Source organism: Rutilus rutilus (genome assembly GCF_951802725.1).
Source record: "Rutilus rutilus genome assembly, chromosome: 19".
Taxonomy (NCBI): domain Eukaryota; kingdom Metazoa; phylum Chordata; class Actinopteri; order Cypriniformes; family Leuciscidae; genus Rutilus; species Rutilus rutilus.
Genome location: NC_140232.1, coordinates 33,440,547 through 33,460,212, shown reverse-complemented (window position 1 = coordinate 33,460,212; position 19,666 = coordinate 33,440,547). Strand labels below are relative to the sequence as shown.

At 37.8% G+C, this 19,666-nt stretch overlaps 3 protein-coding genes and 1 long non-coding RNA gene across 4 annotated transcripts; 2 read left to right on the top strand and 2 right to left on the bottom strand.

Annotated features, from left to right (window-relative positions):
* Window positions 1–557: 557 nt before the first annotated feature.
* On the top strand, window positions 558–1,025 carry LOC311278425. Its single transcript, XR_014625432.1, has 2 exons — window positions 558–688; window positions 808–1,025. It is a non-coding gene; the product is annotated as an uncharacterized lncRNA (long non-coding RNA).
* A 636-nt stretch (window positions 1,026–1,661) lies between these two features.
* On the top strand, window positions 1,662–8,104 carry LOC311278424 (uncharacterized protein). The gene is made up of 2 exons (XM_084389247.1): window positions 1,662–2,920; window positions 7,898–8,104. The coding sequence occupies exons 1-2, from the start codon at window positions 2,542–2,544 to the stop codon at window positions 8,050–8,052; spliced, it is 534 nt and encodes a 177-aa protein (XP_084245373.1). The 5' UTR covers window positions 1,662–2,541; the 3' UTR covers window positions 8,053–8,104.
* Window positions 8,105–8,780: 676 nt separating this feature from the next.
* Window positions 8,781–12,220, bottom strand: seta (SET nuclear proto-oncogene a). The gene is made up of 8 exons (XM_084389246.1): window positions 11,633–12,220; window positions 10,799–10,856; window positions 10,520–10,662; window positions 10,340–10,443; window positions 10,137–10,250; window positions 9,874–10,044; window positions 9,575–9,691; window positions 8,781–9,007 (listed from the first exon to the last, which is right to left on the bottom strand). Exons 1-8 carry the CDS (start codon window positions 11,703–11,705, stop codon window positions 8,984–8,986), a joined length of 804 nt encoding a protein of 267 aa, XP_084245372.1. The 5' UTR covers window positions 11,706–12,220; the 3' UTR covers window positions 8,781–8,983.
* A 532-nt stretch (window positions 12,221–12,752) lies between these two features.
* zdhhc12a (zDHHC palmitoyltransferase 12a) lies at window positions 12,753–19,146 on the bottom strand. The gene is made up of 5 exons (XM_084388789.1): window positions 18,820–19,146; window positions 18,163–18,299; window positions 17,995–18,090; window positions 16,910–17,076; window positions 12,753–14,776 (listed from the first exon to the last, which is right to left on the bottom strand). Exons 1-5 carry the CDS (start codon window positions 18,914–18,916, stop codon window positions 14,461–14,463), a joined length of 813 nt encoding a protein of 270 aa, XP_084244915.1. The 5' UTR covers window positions 18,917–19,146; the 3' UTR covers window positions 12,753–14,460.
* Window positions 19,147–19,666: the final 520 nt, after the last annotated feature.

Below are 19,666 nucleotides of genomic sequence, written 5' to 3'. Positions count from 1 at the left end.
GACTGCACTCATATTGCTATAAGGGCTCCATATGTAGATGAATTCATTTATGTGAATCGCAAACATGTGCATTCAATAAATGTGCAAATTATATGTGACGCCAACTTGACTCTAATGAATGTTGTGGCACGATGGCCTGGTTCTACACATGACTCTTTTATTCTAGCGCACAGCAGTGTAGGGAATCGACTTATGGCAGGTGCCGTTCGCGATGGCTGGCTTCTGGGTAAGTAAATGCATATAATTGTTTTTACATAACAGTTCAAGCCTATTGTACAAATAATCTGTTATACTTTACAGGTGACAGCGGTTACCCGCTCAGGCACTGGCTACTCACCCCATTCTCAAACCCTCAGAGCGCAGAAGAAGTGCGCTTTAATGATACCCACGCTCGTGCGCGCTCAGTAGTTGAGAGAGCCATTGGCCTCCTCAAGTGTAGATGGCGGTGCCTTGATGCTTCGGGTGGTAGACTTTTATATCAACCCAAAAAAGTATGCCAGATCATCATGGTGTGCGCTATTTTACACAACATTGCACTGATGAATGGTATCCCTGTTCCTCCCGACCTACCACAACACCAGCATGAAGAGCCTGACCAACACCCCCCTCCCCAACAAGAAGGATATCATCAGGGAGCAAGGCTCCGTCAGGAAGTAATGCGCCATTTGTGAAGAACAACCGTGCAAAGGTTCATTTTTTAACAAGTTCTTTTAATGTAGATGCAATGTCACCCAGCACAACCCTTATTTGCATAAGCTCATCTGCGATTACAGTAATTGCATTAATGGTGTCTCTCTGTGTCTGAAGAGCAGCCTCAGTCAGCACCCGGCCACTTCCAGCCGTGCCATACGGTCAGGACGCACTTGTGCTGGGGACCTCGGGAAACTCCATAGCCCCTGCAGACTCTGCGCTGGGAGTTTCGTCACACTGGGCTCCCGCAGACTCTGCAAGAATAAGGACTAAACCAATTGTGCAATTTATTTTGTTTAATTGAGCACACAAGCAATAAAGTTCTTTACCTGGTTCCCCTGTATCCAGCACATCTGTGTCTCCCTCCCTCTCAGACACAATGCCACACACACTGGTTTGGCCAAGAATCGAGGCCATTCGGGTCTCCATTGGGGACAAATCGGGGGTGCCTTTGCCCCCACCAGTCGCACACACACTCTGTCGGTGAGAGGCAAGCCGTTTCTTTGCTCCCACCTTAAGATCGGACCACTTCTTTTTTACATCTGGAACCGTCCTGTTTGCCGAAGCAACTGCGTTTACCTCAGCAGTGATGTGTTGCCACTCTAAAAAAAATTTTTTTATTGGTAATTCCACTGCTGTGGCCACCAAACAAAATAGTCTTCCTTTCATCCACCTCACTCACAAGAACCTCTATTTCTGCCTCAGAGAAATTTCGCTTCTTACCCTTGCTCTCCATTGCTGTCATGTTTTTGTTTTTAAAAAACACAAATTTCCTTGCTCCTTTAATATATGCATGGCTAATGAGGTAATTTGCATTGTCTATATATGGTTGAATGTGGGCGGAGAAAGGGCGGTAAATGATTTTTTTTTGCGTGCGCAAATTATCAGGTAGGCTGTGATTTATAAAGTGAAAATTGCGTGCAGGTGTGCGTACGCACAGTTTTATAAATCTGATTATTTTTTTTGCGTACGCCATTTTTGGCTTTTGTGCGTACGTACACTTTTAGTAAGGTTTCTACGCACAGTTTTATAAATGAGGCCCCTGGTCTTTTCTGTTCTTCAGAAACTTTTGAGTGACCAAAAAATTAAAAGCTAATATGCCTGTATTGTTATTTAAGAAAGTATTGCTTTAAAAGGGTTCAGCATACCAATTAATACCATAAAACAACAGAGTTTTATTACGCTATTTATTACGTCAGCTCAATATGGAAGATTGTTTTCCGCAAGGGAATAAAAAAAGGTAATTGCATTTTTTTTTCAATCTCACAAAATTGTTTATATCATCTCATTCAATTCTTTCTTTTTTTCTCAGAATAGTGAAATACAAACTCACTTGCAAGCTATAAAGTCAGAATTGCTACTTTTCTAAGGAAAAAGTCACAACTACCTTTTATTTTTTTTTATAAAATTGTTTATAAGTTGAGCTTTTATAGCTCAACTTATAAACAATGACAATAAATAAAAATAAAAAAATTAGACACGTGCAACCGAACAAAGCAACCAAAACAAAGCCATCATTTAAATTTAACTTAGTTTGATTAGCGACCACCTTTAAAAAAATAAAGTTTAATATTGTATCCATTGTATTTTATCAACATCTAAATCATTAGTTAATAATTAACTAATTCATCCCGCCTTCAGAGGGCGCTGCCATTAACGCAGTGATTTCCCAGTGACGCTCCAATAGTTTGCGTGTCAGCTGTAGGAACTTAGCAATGTAGTTTGCTAATTCGCTTTTAAAAAACATTTTTATTTTTTATGTTATAAATAAACGTGTTTAAACGCTTCTAAGCGAGAAACGCGTGTTATTTCCGCTCGTGTCAGTGGCGGGAAGTCTTCAGTTCTCTGAGGATGTTTCTTCCAGTCAAGTTTCCCGCCGCGCGGTGTGTTGATGTTGTGGTTGTGTCGCTGCTGTTGTGTGTGTGGGTTCGGCTCGGTCTCGGGTGTTCGGGGCTGATGCTGTGCCGGTCCTGCGGGCACGAGGTGGCGGAAGACACGGATCTGAGGTTCGTGCCCAGTCGCCTGGCTCTGTCACACCGGAACGACACGGTGATCGCAGGGAAGGTGGTGTCGGTCCAGCTCTTCGAGAATCCGCAAGGCTTCCAGTTTGAGGTCGTGACCTTTAAGCGAGCAGATGTTCTGAAGCACTGGCCGGCGGACAGTCACTTCTCCTGGTTCCCCGGTCACTCGTGGACCGTCGCCTCCTGCCCGCGCTGCAAATCACACCTAGGTGCGTGTTCCGCGTTTAACAACATCTATACCGTATAACGTTACATCTTTATAAATTATTCTGGATAAACGAAACATAAGTAGTTTTGTCCTGTGAGATTGTGTGTGTGTGTGTGTGTGTGTGTTTTTAGTAGATTACTTACAAATTATGCCGTGTATACATCTTTATTAATATTTCAGTATAAATGAAACATAACCTAAGTAGTTTTGTTCTGTGAGATTGTGTGTTTTTAGTAGATTACTTACAAATGATGCCTCCTGGGAGCCAGGAATAGACTTTAATCCACTGTAGTAGACATATTTTAGTGCAATTTATTATTAAACATTATATAATGCATTATAAAACAACTTCTCCTTGGTCTTTAAAAATGTCAAGACATCAGGATTTAAATCATGTTTATCGGGCACTTTGGGAGACACAACAAGTGAATATGGAAATAAATTATACATCAATGTTCCTATGAAATATGAGATATCATTAAAATGTTGCCAATTATTACACTTCTTTTTTCATTAAAGGTGCATTGCGCAACTTTTCATGTTAAAAATACCCGTTTTCTAACCCATACATGCTTAAACAATTGCCTGATGGGCTGAATGAGCCCTTCTCTGATCACTGCGATTGCCTCTATAATCCTGTACAGTAAAATAAATAAGAGGGATTCGGGTCGGAATCTGAGACTGGGCGTGACGTCATGCGCGTTCACGGCACGCTCATATGTCTGGCAGGTTTGTGTATGCGCCGACGCCGCCATTCTCCATAGAAAATGGATTCTAAGAGACCGGCTTGTAGTTCATTTCAAACACCAACGCAAACTCCACGTAAGATAAAAAAAAGAGAACTTTTGTCTAGTGCAACCAAAAGGTCCAAATTGGAGTCAGACAGGCGTCGGGGTAAGACGAGAGTAAACATAGGGAAGGCTTTCAACAAATGGAGAGATCTCCGGTCTGCTCTAGGGCTCAAACGGGATCCTCAGTTGGCTTTTTTCTTGATAAAAAGGTAAGATATATCCCATTCTCTAATGTCTGATACGGCCAATAATGACAATAAATGACGATCCATAAAATGTGTAATGCTTTAGCGTAAGCTAGATAAATGTACAATCGGAATAGGTTTTACTAACTTACCATTGTCAGTGATCAGGTTCAGAATGATTGTGATATAAAATGCTGATATATAAGTTAGATACTTAGACACAAATTTTGAGCAAATTACTGCTTAATTACGATGTATTGCTATTGGAATATGCTACTTAGCTGATCAATAAAACAGGCTAAACCCCCGCAAATCTTCGGCGGATTAGCCTGTTTGGCTTTTATGGTAACGTCATAGTCATAGCTGTCAACATTGAACATTGAAAATAAGGGAGATTTCCCGGAATCCATCCCCAAAATAAGGGATTTTTTTTTTACACGATTCTTACCCAAAAACTTTTTTTAAAAAGCACTAATCATTTTACAGTCTAAAGAGTTTATAACTACACAATATATATTACAGACCAATGGATATGTTTAAAGAGCTTTATTTATTAACAAAGTAAACATTCAGGGTTTCTGCAGGTTTCAGTAAGTCAAATTTAAGACCTTTTTAAGACATTTTAAGACCATAAAGATTCAAATTTAAGACCCTACACGTGACGACGCATTATCCAAGTTAGATAGATAGCTACCTCGGGATCATTATGTATCTATCTATCTTTCTATCTATCTAGGATTATCTGATGTGTGTGTGTGAGACAGAGGGAGAGGTAGATATTTTTTTAATAGAAAATTGTACTTTTGCATAATTATTATACTGTAAAAAAACACAGTTATTGTTGATTGTTGTTTTAGTTGATCATAACTAGAGGAAATGATAAGATGATTAAAATGACCAAAATGATCACGGTTATCACAGAATCCTGTTCAAAAAGTACTAATACTACAGAATGAAGTCAATTCAACAAGTTTTATGTCGAAAAACAGCAAAAAACAAATTGATTAGCATCAATATGCACTTTTTGTTTACGTAAACATTAAAATACCATTAAAAATGATGGCCAGATTTTAGAAGAGTGTCTTGCAACATGTTATCTACTAACATGTACAAATTCAAATAAAGTTTTGACAAAAAAGGTTTTATTCAAAGATAAACCTCATATTTCAGCCTTTAAATATTTTTTTATAAAAAGTCAAAAAAGATAAATTACTGACATTTACACATTATAGCTTATATTTATTAGTAGTGTTTTGGGTGCACCCCCATCCTTCATGTTGACTGTGCTTTCAATGTTGTTATGGAAAGGGGTGATTGGTTGGTTCCTGTCACATGACCTGCGGTGCGTTTGCGGCATTCTGAAAAGTGTAGATTTTTTTCATCTTGTTGCGCCTGGTAAAAAAATTTGCGCGTCGCTTCAATTATGAGCGTGCTTGCCGCGCGCCTACATTTGAACAAACTTGAGCGCGCAAAAGACGCGATATGTGAACGGCCTCTGGCGAGCTAGCTCATATCAAGCCACGAGCGACTGGTAGCACGCGAGCGACGAGTTGGAGACCCCTGATCTAGCGCTCCGCTTTGTAGGCTACAACTCCATACTTTTTGCTACTTTGTAACAACTTTCTGCGGCCAGCGTTTCTGGAAATGAACGAGGGTAAACACTTTTTTAGATCTGTCACCTGACTAAATGAAATTTAAGACCTAAGATGAAAATCTGGCCGTTTTTAAGACTTTTAAAAATACGGGATATTTTACGGGAAAATACTAAAACGGGAAGACAGCGGGAAAAGAGTTAAAATACGTGAGAAACCCGGAAAAAACGGGAGGGTTGACAGCTATGGTCATAGTGCCACTTGATTGTTTATTACCTTGAGACATTTGGGTGTACTTTGTTGACCGACTGTGTGGTATGGTATCATGATTACAATTTTGAGCTTTTACAAAGTTATAACTTATATTGTTCATGAACGTGTTTCCATAATAATAGTCATAAGTGGATACAGTAAACACATAACACAGTTCAACATGGAGATAGATGGGAATAAAAAACGAAGTTTTCTACTACCCCCATTTTTTCCCTCACACATAAGTGTGTTATTTACTCAATTGCCTTTCCTTTCACATATTTTAAATTACTTGCAGATTTAAAACTTTATTACCTTTGAAGACATTATGATTGTAAACAAAAGATTTGTGCGGCTGATGCTCCTTGGGTTATGACCAGCTCGAGCTCGTGCAAGCGTGCGTGTGCGTGTGGTCCGTGAGCGTGCACACCTCTGGTTGCAGTTTCGCTTGCCGCCAGAGGGGGCGTAGTTCTGCGAAAACTCAGACTCTCGCGCAATGCACCTTTAAATGTTGCTCCAAGAACACATTAATGTGCACATTAGATACAGTGTATAGACACATTGCACTGAATGGGAATATTAATTTATGGCCATTTTACCCACATATTGCATGAAGTAAAATGGTGTATCAATTCATTCCGTTATATCTTTCATAACATAGTTGAGAATCATCTTTAAACAAATTTTGGTTAAAAAAAATTCCTGAAACCCCTAAATGTATTGGTGATTGTTTTTGCTTATACATATAATTTCATGTCATTTTATTTTTTAAACAACTGAGTCCTGGTGTCCACAGCAGAGGACGTAGCATAACGTATGAATAAAATATTATTTTTACCATTTGTTTCTTATGCTCTAAAAAACAATGTGATGACATGAAGAAAAAACTAAATTCAAAAAACTTTTTTTTTCTGGGTCTCAGAAGGTTATACATCTTTATAAATAATAGTTTTGTTCTGTGAGATTGTGGTTTGTTGAGTAACGTTAGATTGCTTGCAAATTGTAGTCGGTAACTGATTCCAGATTACTCGGTTTAGGTAGGCTAGTGTAGTCTGATTTCTTTTAGATGACTTGTGACCTAACATTGATTTGAATAGGATAATATTGTACCATATTGATATAAAAATACAAAGAGAAAGAAATTATGGTCCCTTTATTTGACTGTATTCTTGTGGTACAGTTACTATAGTAATAACTATAAATTATGCAATATTTTACTGTATTCTTATGGTACAGTTACTGTAGTAATTGCGCATAATTTCACGCAACTAACACACAAACACACCCTAATCCTAACCCTATTAAATATATGTAGTTACTCAATGTAACTCAGTATCTAAATGTATAATTACAGTGTAACAAGGGCACCTTAACATAAAGCGTAACCGAAAATATATTCCATTCTTTATCAATAACATGAAGTGCATTAAATATTACATTAGGGCAGGGTTTCGCAGACTGTGGTTCATGACGGAACTGAAGGGGTTTGTGAGTTTAATCAAAAGGTTTTAATTAAATCATAAAAATGTCAAATTAAAATAATTGTAAAATATAAACAAACATTTATTTAAATTTGTTTATGTGCATGTCATGTGACCATTAACTAACATCAGAAAACTGAACTTAATTTTATTATTTATTATTATTATTTCTGACGTAATTTTAAACTTAAATTCTAAGGGCTTACTTCAAGTTTGGGAATCCCTGCATTGCATATAAACATGGAGTCAACTTGAGTTTGCACATGTTCGTTGTGTGTTTGAAAGACAAAACAGATTCATGGTTAAATTACTGTGATAATTCAAATAATATTTAACGTGTTTGTCAGGAGACGATTAATGTTGAGAAAACACTGTTAATCCAGTGATCAAATGCAACGTGGGTCTGTTTTCAGTGTTAGTCACATGGTCTGTGTGTGCAATTCCACAAACCTGGAAGAGCTTCTGAACACACAGATATAAGACACACACATGCACACATGCATGTTTATATATAAAGTGCTGGTTAAATTACTTAATTTGTAATGGGTTGATTTTTTTTTATATATATATTTTACTAAAGTGAACTTTAAACAAGAATTAAACAACTTCCGTTATACATTTAACCTGAAACCTCACTGTAAGTGGTATAATAACGCGGTGTCTCCTCTTGGTTAAAGGTTGGGCGTTCCAGCCCAGTGATTGGCCCAGGACGGTGAACCGAGAAGAGTTCGAAGCTTCGGATCAGACGTTTGTGGCGCTCATCGTCGACAGACTTCTGCAGGAACACTTCGCGTCTACACTGCTGATGACACCCAAATCTTTCAGAAGCTGACGATTAGCCACACCGCAATATATCCGTTTAATAAAGATATTTTTTTATATGACTAGAATGCCTGGTTTTGTTTTTGACGTGTGAAATTAAAATACTTGTTGATTTAAAAAAAAAACATAACTTTATTGCATTTTCTTTGCAACTGGATGAATCCCAAAGTGTTTTATTGAGCAAAACCAACCGAACAGTTAAAAGTGTGTCTTACGGCAATACAACCAACTACACAAACTTCAGTGAGTCAGAAGGGGAAAAAGTTACAAGCATGATTTCTTTTTTTTTTTGGTTTTTTTTTTTTGAAGATTTTATTTTCTTTATCAAAAATGTAATCCATTTCAAATCTGGTGAGTGTCTGTAAAACAAGACAAGATAAAAATCAAAGACTCAATGATGGTGTCCACATACCCTCTTTCCTCAGCCCTCCTGAACTGACATGGATACAAGAGGATGAACTACTGATGAGTAAAAGTAGTACTTCAAGAGTAAAGTAACAAAACGGTGGAGAACGCTAGAGCTAGCAGATCACTGCGCACCATGGCTTCTGTTCAATTAACCACACAAAACTTTAACAGGAAGAAAAATAATACATATTTGTACATATATATTTATAAAAAAAACAAACAGAAAACACTATTCGCAAGTCTACTCCAGACGGCGTGCAGCCAATAACTACAGTGTTTTGCTTTTTACCTCGAAATGCATTTGGAAATTGAGATGGTAGATGCGCCATGTCGGCAATATTTTTCAGTCATTTTATTGTGAGTCTGGGACTTCAACATGGCAAGTTCAGGATAGAGGAAAGATGGAGCTCAAAACCAAAAAACAATCTGAAGAGGAAAAAGAAGCATCTTGCTCCCCAAAAATAACAAAAAAGCCAAAGAAGCAATTTGGAAACAGGACTGGGAAATGTGGGTAATATTCCTCTAATTCAGCTTCAGTCATCCTCGCCGTCGTCGTCCTGAAACAAAAGACAATGGATGAATTAGAGGCACTTTTCATAAGATTTCACATATATACATACATATATACACACACACACACACACACACATATATATATATAAAAAATTCTACTTTTCTTCTAGAATGATCATATTTATCAAGCTCATATATTTAAATTAAATAATTTCCCTTAAATGACAATTAATAGGTAATTTTCATTGCCATTTAAGTGAAATTACTGAATTTAAATATACAAGCTTGATAAAAATGATCATTCTAGAAGAAAATTTCAGATGGCACTTAGAGGATTTTGCATCTGAACTCTTTATATATATATATATATATATATATATATATATATATATGAGAGAGGGAGAGATTGATTGTAGTTTGTTCAATATTTGCAGACAGTTTCAAACTTTTAATATTAATAAAGCAAGAACATTTCTGGCACTCTTAGAAATGAGCGGGGGGGGGGGATTTAAAGTAGAATTTTATATATATAATTTTTTTTTTAAACTTCAACAGAACAACAAACCTTTTTTTTTTTTTCAACTTTAAAAAAAATCTGTTTGGTTACGTACCTCTCCGTCGTCATCATCATCTTCCTCTCCATCATCTTCCCCCTCTTCATCAATATCATCCAGGCCTTCCTCGTCTTCCTCATCTTCCTCTCCCTCCTCATCCTCCATGTCTGGGACCTGCACAGAGTTGATCAGATAAGTTAAGATTTGAAATGCAAATCATTTACTCATTATTTCCATTCAGCCGCATAAACCGGAAGAACCGTCCAGTCGCAATGATCTAACCAGCTGGAACGGAAAGTTTTAGGCAAAAATAATTGTGTTTTTCTATCAGTGTGTGGCTGTTGTTCCAGTCTCACCAAATAGTACTGTAGGGGATTCGGCCAGATGTCGTCTTTAATGACTTCGCCCAACTCGTCCGCCCCTGAATCGGCGTGATCGGTGAACCAGGTGAAGAAACTCTCAGGCTCTTCATGTTGCCTCTTCTTGCCCGCTTTACTCTGTGTCTGACTGGCCCGACTTGTGAGGTCCTGCGAAAAGAAGATAAAGTTTCACATAAAAACTCAGAATTGTGAAAACTATTTGACAGAGAATGCAGAGTTAAACAAACAAACATCCATACTTTTCCTGGTTTCCATTTGATCTCTGTTGACTTTGAGGTTGGGTCTCCACTTTCGTTCAGGTGAATTTCTTTGGAGAGGACTTTGTTCTCGAAATACATGTTTTCATCGAAATACTAAAACGAAACGGCAAAGAAATGATGAGTTATGAAAACAAAAGCTCCAAGCCGCACACACACACAAAAACTTTTTTTTTACTACTTACAAAATCTATTCTGTAGCCGGATTTGATGTCTTCAAACTCTGTCACCTCTACTCTGGTCAGATAGTGAAGCGCCTCCTCGTCCTCCTCCCCAAGAAGAGCTGAGACTACAAAAATCAAACAATATTACATTAAACTGCTTGGATACATAGTGTAAACCACAGTGTTTGCACGGGATCTTACCTTGTGGGTGGTTGACAAATGTTGTGACCCAAAAGTTGGGGATTTTGGCGATGAGTTCTGACCTCTTCTGGAAGAACGGCTGGCGAAGTTTGTTGTATTTCTGTTCAACTTTGAGAATTTCCTCACTCGCCTGCTCATTAAGTCTGGACAAGATCAGAAAAAAACAAGCAAACAAAAAAATTAGTTATATCCATTCACACACGTTACCGCACTGAGTAATGACTTATACCGCGGTATTTGTTAAACCGTAGATAATGCATTCAATAGAGCTCAACATACCTGTCAATTTCATTCTGTACTTCATCAATGTGCTCGATGGCTTCTTGTTGTTCTTTTTCTAAACAAAGTTGAAGAAAAATATATAATTAGGTAAAGATTAATAAAAAAAAAAATAAGTGTAATAAAAAACACATCTGTGCATAATTTCTTAAAAACCAAAGTATTAATAACGGTACATTTTCAGTGACGCGAAAACAATCCGATGCATTGAACTCAGAGGGAGCCGCGCAGAAGCCGCGTGGTTTAAATGTGCACGGAATCGCTCGCGCTGCACCTGCTTCCGACGCGAGTCCAAAATCACACGAGCGCTCGATGAGCGTGTAAAGTCGCTTCGCGTTCATTTCCATTATCATTCACCATTTAAAGTCCACAAACAACCATTAGTCTGTGCTACATCATGGCGGAGACGTGGCTAGGCTAAGCTAAAGCACAACAACAATAAAGCAGCGCGCGGACGCTTCCGTTCCGCATGTTTCACGCTGTTCAACTGCACGCGTTTCTTCGAAAATTCCATTCGCGAGTCACACAAATAAGCTCCCGCGCTTAGAATTTGATTTTTAAAAATAACGGTTTTTGTTAGTGTTCAAACGGGGCTTTGTGGCGCGCTTAGCTCGCTCACGGCCAGAAATCAAACATGGCCTCCGCTACCGGCTGCAGCCGTTCCTCCGAGAACATCCAACCAGACCCACGGCCAATCACAAGCACTGCACCCCGCACTGTCTACATAAACGAGTCATACGCGAGCCGCTGCTAACAAACTAGCGAAAATAGCGAATAAAACCCCTTTGGTGAGAGGAGAGAAAGTGAAAATGGCCGCCGATCGTTCTTTCTTACCCGAGGTCTCGTCGCCTCCGTCGTGGTTCGAGTTCAGTTCCTTTTTACTGACTTTAGCCGCTGAAGCAGACATGATTTCACTGATCACGGCGAGAGGAGTTTTCAGTGAGAATCAAGCGATTTTTAAACTCGCTGAGGTAGAAGATCGTCCTCCTTGAAGTCGGTTTCTGGAGACTATGATAGGACAGGAACAGAACTGAGTGAGCCCGCGCTGCTCCACACACACAAACTTACGGCGAGGGAACGAACGCAGATTCTCACGCGCTCTCTTTCGGACAGAACGCGCCCCTCACGAGCTCGAAAAATGAACTCCGCCCCTTTCCAGAACAACCCGCGGAGCTCGACGTGGGTCCCCGGATCTGCCTTCTGATTGGACGGTGCAACTTGGGGCGGGTCTTTGCGTGGAACCGCCACAAAAAGGGCGGGATTTTAACGAAGCTCTCATAACATGTCATCCGAATCTATTTAAAATGGTTCTGACAACACAACACTGCAAATAAACACACATGACTGTGTTTACATAATGTTGGTTGTTTAAAAATATGCTAATGGCCCCTAATTCCTGTAGCTTTAACAAGAGGGTGGCACAAGGAACGCCAAGGTCATGGGTTCGATTTATATGAACGCATTAATTAAAAGTGGGTAGTTCACAGGATATAGTGCATATAATTACACATAATTAGGTGCTCATGGTCATATTTCAGTCCTGTAACTTCTCTCTCTATCACTTCTCCACTGTCATGTCAAATAAAGGCAAAATGTCAGTAAAAACATCATGACCTTTCTGATGAATACAGTGAGAAGCTGAAGATTATACGGTTTTATGGTGTGATATTTTAGGGAGTGTAGTTTTTTACACTAGTGTAGATAGAAATGGACTACAAAGCCACAAAACTGTTTTTTAACCTTTGACCTCAAGGCCCTCCAAATTTCAAAGGCTTCTAGCCCCAATGAATTTGCATGACTTTGCCAGTCGTTGTGATTTACTGGATGAGGATTTAAAAATATATATATTTACCCACAATTTATACCTAATAATGAGGGGGTGAATGAACTCAGGCATTGTTGTTCTGAAGCATTTTTTTCTGGCTTAGAAGAATCATTCATTTGTGAGTCGATAGACATAGTGTGCAAACGTTTATTTTGTCACGTATAAAATTAATCTCACAAAGCAATTAAAACTCTTGAGAACTATACAAACTGTCCCTTGTTATGTGAAAAGAATCATGCCACAGATGTACAACATGCAACAAATGAGTAGAAAATAGGTGGCTTTTTTAAGAACAAAAAATTGACTTCATCTTAATAAAAACAGTGAAACCTAGAAAGTAAAGTTCGTTGGAACAAACTTTTATACTGACTTGACAAAGCCTCGTCTCAAAGTTTGAAAGCTTTATAAGCATCCTAGCATGTTTTATCAGCATGTCTTAGTGTGTGTCAAGCATTATTTTGCATGTTGCTAACATGTTTGAGTACACTTCTAGAATTAATTAACATGTTACAGGCATTTTAACAGGTTGCTGGCATGAATTAACATGTTTTAACACTTTGCTAATATATTCTAACGTGTTGCTAGCATGAATGAGTATGTTAACATGTTATAACATATTGCTATCATGATTTAACATGTTTCTAACATGAATTAGCCTGTTGCTAGTATGTTTTAGCACATTGCTAACATGAATTAACATTTTAATGTTTTCAGTTTGCTTAACATGTTGCTAGCACGAGTACGTTGCCAACATGTTTTGATACACTGCTAGCATGATTTAACATGTTGCTAACATTTTTCAACATGTTAACATGAGTTAGCATGTTGCTAGTGTTTTAACACATCGCTAGAGTGTTTTAACATGTTGTTAGCATGAATGAGTACATTGATAACATGATTTAGCATGTTACTAACATGTTTCAGCATGTTAGTAACACGTTTTAACACGTTGCTAACATGAATTAACAAGTTTGCTAGTATGTTGTAACACACTGTTAACATTAACATGTTAATGTTTTATCATTTTGCTAGCATGTTTTAACACATTGCTAGTGTTTAGACATTAACATGAATAAGTACGTTGCTAACATGTTTTAAACACGCTGCCAGCATAATTTAGCATGTTGCTAACATTAATTAGCATGTTGCTAACATGTTTTTAACACGTTGCTACTAGCATGATTTAACATTTTGCTACATGAATTAGCATGTTACTAATAAATTAGCATTGTTAGCATGTTTTAACATCCGAAATCACGAACTGTCCAAGTAGGTACTACATTTGAATTTGAACTTCACAAGCGTTGAAAAGTATGTTCTACATACTATGAGTGTGTGTAGTATGGATGTAATCCGGACATACCACATCCGCCATGTTGTCATTATCATGTGAGCCACCAGCGTCAGTTACATCGCTTCACTAGCATTCATAAATCCTCTCCTGTGGCCTCATGGGATAGTAAAGTGTCCATAATATGCGCACTTCAGAATCTCACCAGAAGTAGTAGTTCATCCGGGGACTTTTCGCCTACTGTTTTTCAAATACTAAGTATTCTGATATACTACACTTTTGCCATACTATATAGTAGGGAACTACTCGAATTCGGACGCAGCTATTGTTAATATGTTGCTAGCACGAATTAGCACGTTGCTAGCATGAATGAACAACCAGTAATTGTGGCACATAATGATTCTTCATTCATCAAGTAGATACAGTACATGTTCCCTGCAGGTTTATTACTACATAAAGTAAATCACAACCTCACATTAGTATTAATAAAACACAATCAATGTTGAAGAGCTAAAAACCGCTACACTTCTCCCTCACGAACATCAGTCATACAGTCCCGTTGGCGTGTCTGCTGTAGATCCTCTCCCACGCTACTGTCCCACAGACACAGAAGAAGTCCCACAGGTTGCAGACGACTCCTCTGTCGAACGGGTTCTCCTCAGAGTCGCGGTGTTTGAGGTAGGCGATACGGTGGCGTGACATGAACTCCCATGTTGTGGTGTTAGCGGAGGCCAGGTACAGGTGAATGCACAGCAGGAGCAACACGACCACGGAAAACACCCCCGTCACACCGATCGCCCCGAGCAAGAACCCGTTCCGACTGAACCACTGCTGCCAGGAGGAGGCGAACACCACGCCAGACCTGGACACACACACACCTCAGGTCAGTCATAGTTGCTCTGATGCATTATATACAGTCAAACCAAAGTTTATTCAGACAACATTTCTCACATTAAAAATTATAACCCTAACCTTGCACAAATAGTCCACATACACTACCGTTCAAAAGTAATATTGTGAAATATTATATATATATATATATATATATATATATATATATATACACACACACACACACACACACACACACACACACACACACACACACACACACACACACACACAGTCAAACCAAAATGTATTCAGAGTCAGACACCATCAACATTTCTCACATTATCACAGTTTATTCACTATAGTTTAGAAAATGGTAATAAAATATGACAAGAACTCAGAGTTATCAAATCAGTTGATATTTCGCTGGTTTTGTCCATCCTTCTGTTAGACTGTCTCACACATGAATTATGTTGAATATCTGTCAGCTGTTAAATTTAACTACACAATTAGATAATACCAGTTTAGCTCAACCAATCACCAAGCAATGCTTAATTCTGTTCAGTCTGTGTGTAAAAAGAGCATTAGCAATTAAAGAAAACACACTTCAGCAAAACATGATCAGGTCAAAGTGTCTGGATAATATTTGGTCCCAAATTTTTCGTCACTGTATGAAGAATTTTTGGGTATAATATGTCACAGTTTACTTTATTTTGCTCTCCTCACTATAAATGAACTATAGTGTCCTGCACACACTAGTAAAAAAAAAAAAAAATGATATCTGGTGTCTGAATAATTTTTTGGTTTGACTCGTAACTCTTCCTTCTGGACTGTGAATAATTAGTATTTCACAGCACCTTGGTGTTGACTGATAAAACATCTGAATCTGATCAGTAGAGTACAGTGTGTAATGATGGGAAAGTTTGAGTCATTGCTCCTCTGGGATCACGGTTTACTGTACGCTGTACAGTATATACTGCATCACCTTTAAATGCCACAGACCACCAAATATGATCATTATCATGCGAACGACCCCCATCCTAAAATATATTTTCACGTATAAAGAAATCACTAATACTGTGAATTTTTTTTTTATAAATATGTGAAAAATGTTATTTGGAAAATATTTAGTTTTTCCAATTATGTTGCATTATTATGTATTTTTTCTACTTACTATAGTACTGTACTGTTAGATGTATTATTTAATTATTTCGATCAAATTTATTTATTTAAATCAAATTTTTATTTTTTTATCATTTTTTAAATGTATTTTAATCATTTATTTATTTATTTAAATCAATTTGTTTATTTTAATCAAATATATTTAGTTCGTTTACTATTATTTTTATAATTTATTTATTTGTAATTTTTTAACTGCTTTTCTGTACATTTTTCTAATAATGCAGTGTTTAAATATTATTTTTTAAATGTATTTTAATCACATATATTTAGTTAGTTTTTATTTAAGTCAAATTAGATTTTTTTTATTTTAATCAAATGTGTTTAGTTAGTTTAAATCTTTGGATTAATTTATTTCAATAATTTTAAATTATTTTAATCACATTTATTTATTAATTTACTTAAAAAATGATTTACTTTAATCATTTTTATTTTAATAAAATGTATTTAGTTAGTTTAATCAAATCTTTATTATTTTTACACGTTTCTAATAATGCATACTATTCTTGAAAAATTGCATGATTCATTTCAATCTTTTTTTATTTAAATCAAATTGGATTTATTTAAATAATTAAGTTATTTTAATCACATTTAAATTGATTTATTTACTTGAATCGTTTTTTATTGTAATCAAATGTAATCTAGTTTATTCTCATTGTTATTATTTATTTATTTCTACTTTTTTAACCATTTTTTTCTTCTGTATATTTTTCTAATAATGCATAATGCAACTTGTGCATTATTATGACCTCATTACATTGTTTAATTCACAAAGTGGGTCTACTTTGGAATTTTTTTTTTTATAATATGTCATGGTAATTTTGAGTTAAAACATCTTTACACTTATACACTATATCTTAACATACTAAATGCTCTGGCGGTTCAATCCAGTTACAAATCCAGCAAATGCATGTTCTGCTCACACACACACACACACACACACACACACACACACACACACACACACACACACACACACACTCACCATGCAGCCTGTAGAGCCCAGCACACAGCAGCAAACTGAACACACAGGTACAGCAGGAACCACCTGTGATTTCTCTCGCCGACACAGTTGTCGATCCAGGGGCAGTGATGGTCGAAGCGCCTCACACAGCGCTGGCACTTCCTGCAGTGCCTGGCCCTCATTGGTTGCTGGGTCACGTAAAGAGAGAAACATTTGAATGCAAACTCACTCAATCACACAGTATAGAGACATAAACAATGCCCACACAATCCAGCCGTCTCCATTGAGTTTGTGTTGTGTGAAGCCTCCTTATCATTTATAACAAAAGACAAAACTATGTCTAAAAGCTGCTATGTGACAGAGTGTTCAGCAAACAAGCTAAAACACCCAGAACTAAGTTTTTATAAGCTGTCGAGCCCAAAAAAACTAGCGTTTAAGGACACAAAAGTGGATACAGGCGATTGAGACATTGATGCAACGTGTCTCATTACTTCATTTTTAATTACGGAGCTCTATAAGTGAATTGTTACTAGTAAGAATGCAATTGCAGAGCTCTTTAATTCAATTACAGAGCTCTGCAATTATACATATCTTTAATTATTTTTTTTACTAGTAACAATTCAATTATAGAGCTCCATAATTAAAAATGAATGGAAGTCAATGGAGACATATGACTAGTAAAAATTCATTTGTAGAGCTCTCTAATTTAATTCTTAAAAATGCAATTACGACGAGTAACGCTGGGTACAATTTAAGCTAAAACGGCTTGCCATACTGCTGTGAATAGTGTCTATGGAGACGGTTGGATTGTTTCCGGTGTGGGCGTGGCCGAAAACGTGACTGTGATTCTCTCGATCTGTCAGTGTGTGTGTCAGTGTGTGTGTCAGTGTGTATCAGTGTCAGTATGTGTCAGTGGGTGTCAGTGTGTATAAGTGGGTGTCAGTGTCAGTATGTGTCAGTGTGTGTCAGTGTCAGTATGTGTCAGTGTGTATCAGTGTGTGTCAGTGGGTGTCAGTGTGTGTCAGTGGGTGTCAGTGTGTGTCAGTGTGTATCTAAATGACTAAATGTATCAGTGTGTGTCAGTGTGTGTCAGTGTGTATCAGCACCAGTAAGAAGCAGAATCCACAGCGCCGCTGCTTGAAGGAGCTTTGCTCTTCAGGAATCATCTTCTCCAGTTCTTCATCACTGGCCACTGACGTTCCCTGAAAGAGTCCACATAACGGTCATTATTCCAGCAAGATGTTTTCTAAAACAGACTTCACGTTCCTGTTTACCTTCGTGTCGTCGTCAGACAGAACAAAACCCGGATCCATCAGCGACACGGTGAAGTACAGCAGAACTGAGAGCAGAACTAATGCGCTGAACATCACAGGGTGTAACAGGTCTCCTCGCTCCTGACATCTCCTGAGATCTGCAGCAGAACAGCACTATTATTTACACACACACACACACACACACAGGGTGTAACAGGTCTCCTCGCTCCTGACATCTCCTGAGATCTGCAGCAGAACAGCACTGTTATTTACACACACACACACACACACACACACACACACACACACAGGGTGTAACAGGTCTCCTCGCTCCTGACATCTCCTGAGATCTGCAGCAGAACAGCACTGTTATTTACACACACACACACACACACACACACACACAGGGTGTAACAGGTCTCCTCGCTCCTGACATCTCCTGAGATCTGCACTGCTATTTACACACACACACACACACACACACACACACACACACACACTCTCTCTCTCTCTCTCTCTCTCTCACACACACACACACACTCTCTCTCTCTCTCTCTCTCACACACACTCTCTCTCTCTCTCTCTCTCTCTCTCTCACACACACACACACACTACACACTCTCAATCTCTCTCACAGACACACACACACACACTGAAATCACAGTAATGCATTTGTACCTGTGTTGTGCAGAAACAGCACTAAGGTTGTGAGCCAGGTCAGAGTGACATGCGCAGTTCGCACGAAACAGCCTGATTTAAACATGTTGTTAAACATCCTGCCTCACGAGAATATTAAAACACCCAAACCATGGCTAAGTTAAATAAACAAGTACTGTTCTGTGTGTACTCTTGTAATAAAATACACCAACATAAAGCAACCCATTTCAGAGAGTTTCTAAGGTAATTTCATAAATCTAAACGCTGGTCGTGTGTTTTTATTTCTCTGGGTTTGTTGTTCTGACATTTCCGCGTTTGAGCGGTTGGTTAGATTTCAAAATAAAAGTCATTTACGAAGCCTAGATTTCAAAATAAAAGTAATTTCTCGAAGTCTAGATTTCAAATCAGATTATCTGATAATTCAATTAAATATGTATTACTCTAGAACAATGTGGGTTAAAGTGATAAATAAAAGAATTTGTAGATTATTCAAATCAATTAAAATGCCAATGTCTTGGAGACGGGAAAAGACTGTATGATATTAAGGAGAAAATTATACCAATCCCGCATGTTTCCAGAGCTAGTAAAGATTTGAACTGCAGATGTCAGTGTTCAAACACTTATCAGGACAAAGAAAAGGCCTACATGAAATGACCACTGCAGTTTAATTCAGTACTGTAGTTGCACGATAAAGCAGAGATATGATCTGAACAGTTCAGAGACCAGGTCAGATATAACTAGGTCTGAACATGCAATCTTGTGTAAATAGGAGTCAGATGTTGAACTATGATTTTGACTTTTACACATTATGTAAGAAGGACATTGTCAGATTCTTTATCAACCATGATTTCATCAGATTTTTTTTTTT

Bases quoted from the DNA above. Each gene is read 5' to 3' on its own strand.
- LOC311278424 (XM_084389247.1), top strand. From the start codon at position 2,542: ATGTTTCTTCCAGTCAAGTTTCCCGCCGCGCGGTGTGTTGATGTTGTG. The intron at 2,921-7,897 runs GTGCGTGTTCCG...TCTTGGTTAAAG, and splicing joins GCGCTGCAAATCACACCTAG to GTTGGGCGTTCCAGCCCAGT.
- zdhhc12a (XM_084388789.1), bottom strand. From the start codon at position 18,916: ATGTTTAACAACATGTTTAAATCAGGCTGTTTCGTGCGAACTGCGCAT. The intron at 18,300-18,819 runs GTACAAATGCAT...GTTCTGCTGCAG, and splicing joins GCTGTTTCTGCACAACACAG to ATCTCAGGAGATGTCAGGAG. The intron at 14,777-16,909 runs GTGAGTGTGTGT...GTGTGTGTCCAG, and splicing joins TGGGCTCTACAGGCTGCATG to GTCTGGCGTGGTGTTCGCCT.
- seta (XM_084389246.1), bottom strand. From the start codon at position 11,705: ATGTCTGCTTCAGCGGCTAAAGTCAGTAAAAAGGAACTGAACTCGAAC. The intron at 10,663-10,798 runs GTATGTTGAGCT...GATCTTGTCCAG, and splicing joins GTACAGAATGAAATTGACAG to ACTTAATGAGCAGGCGAGTG. The intron at 9,692-9,873 runs GTGAGACTGGAA...AACTCTGTGCAG, and splicing joins ATCCCCTACAGTACTATTTG to GTCCCAGACATGGAGGATGA.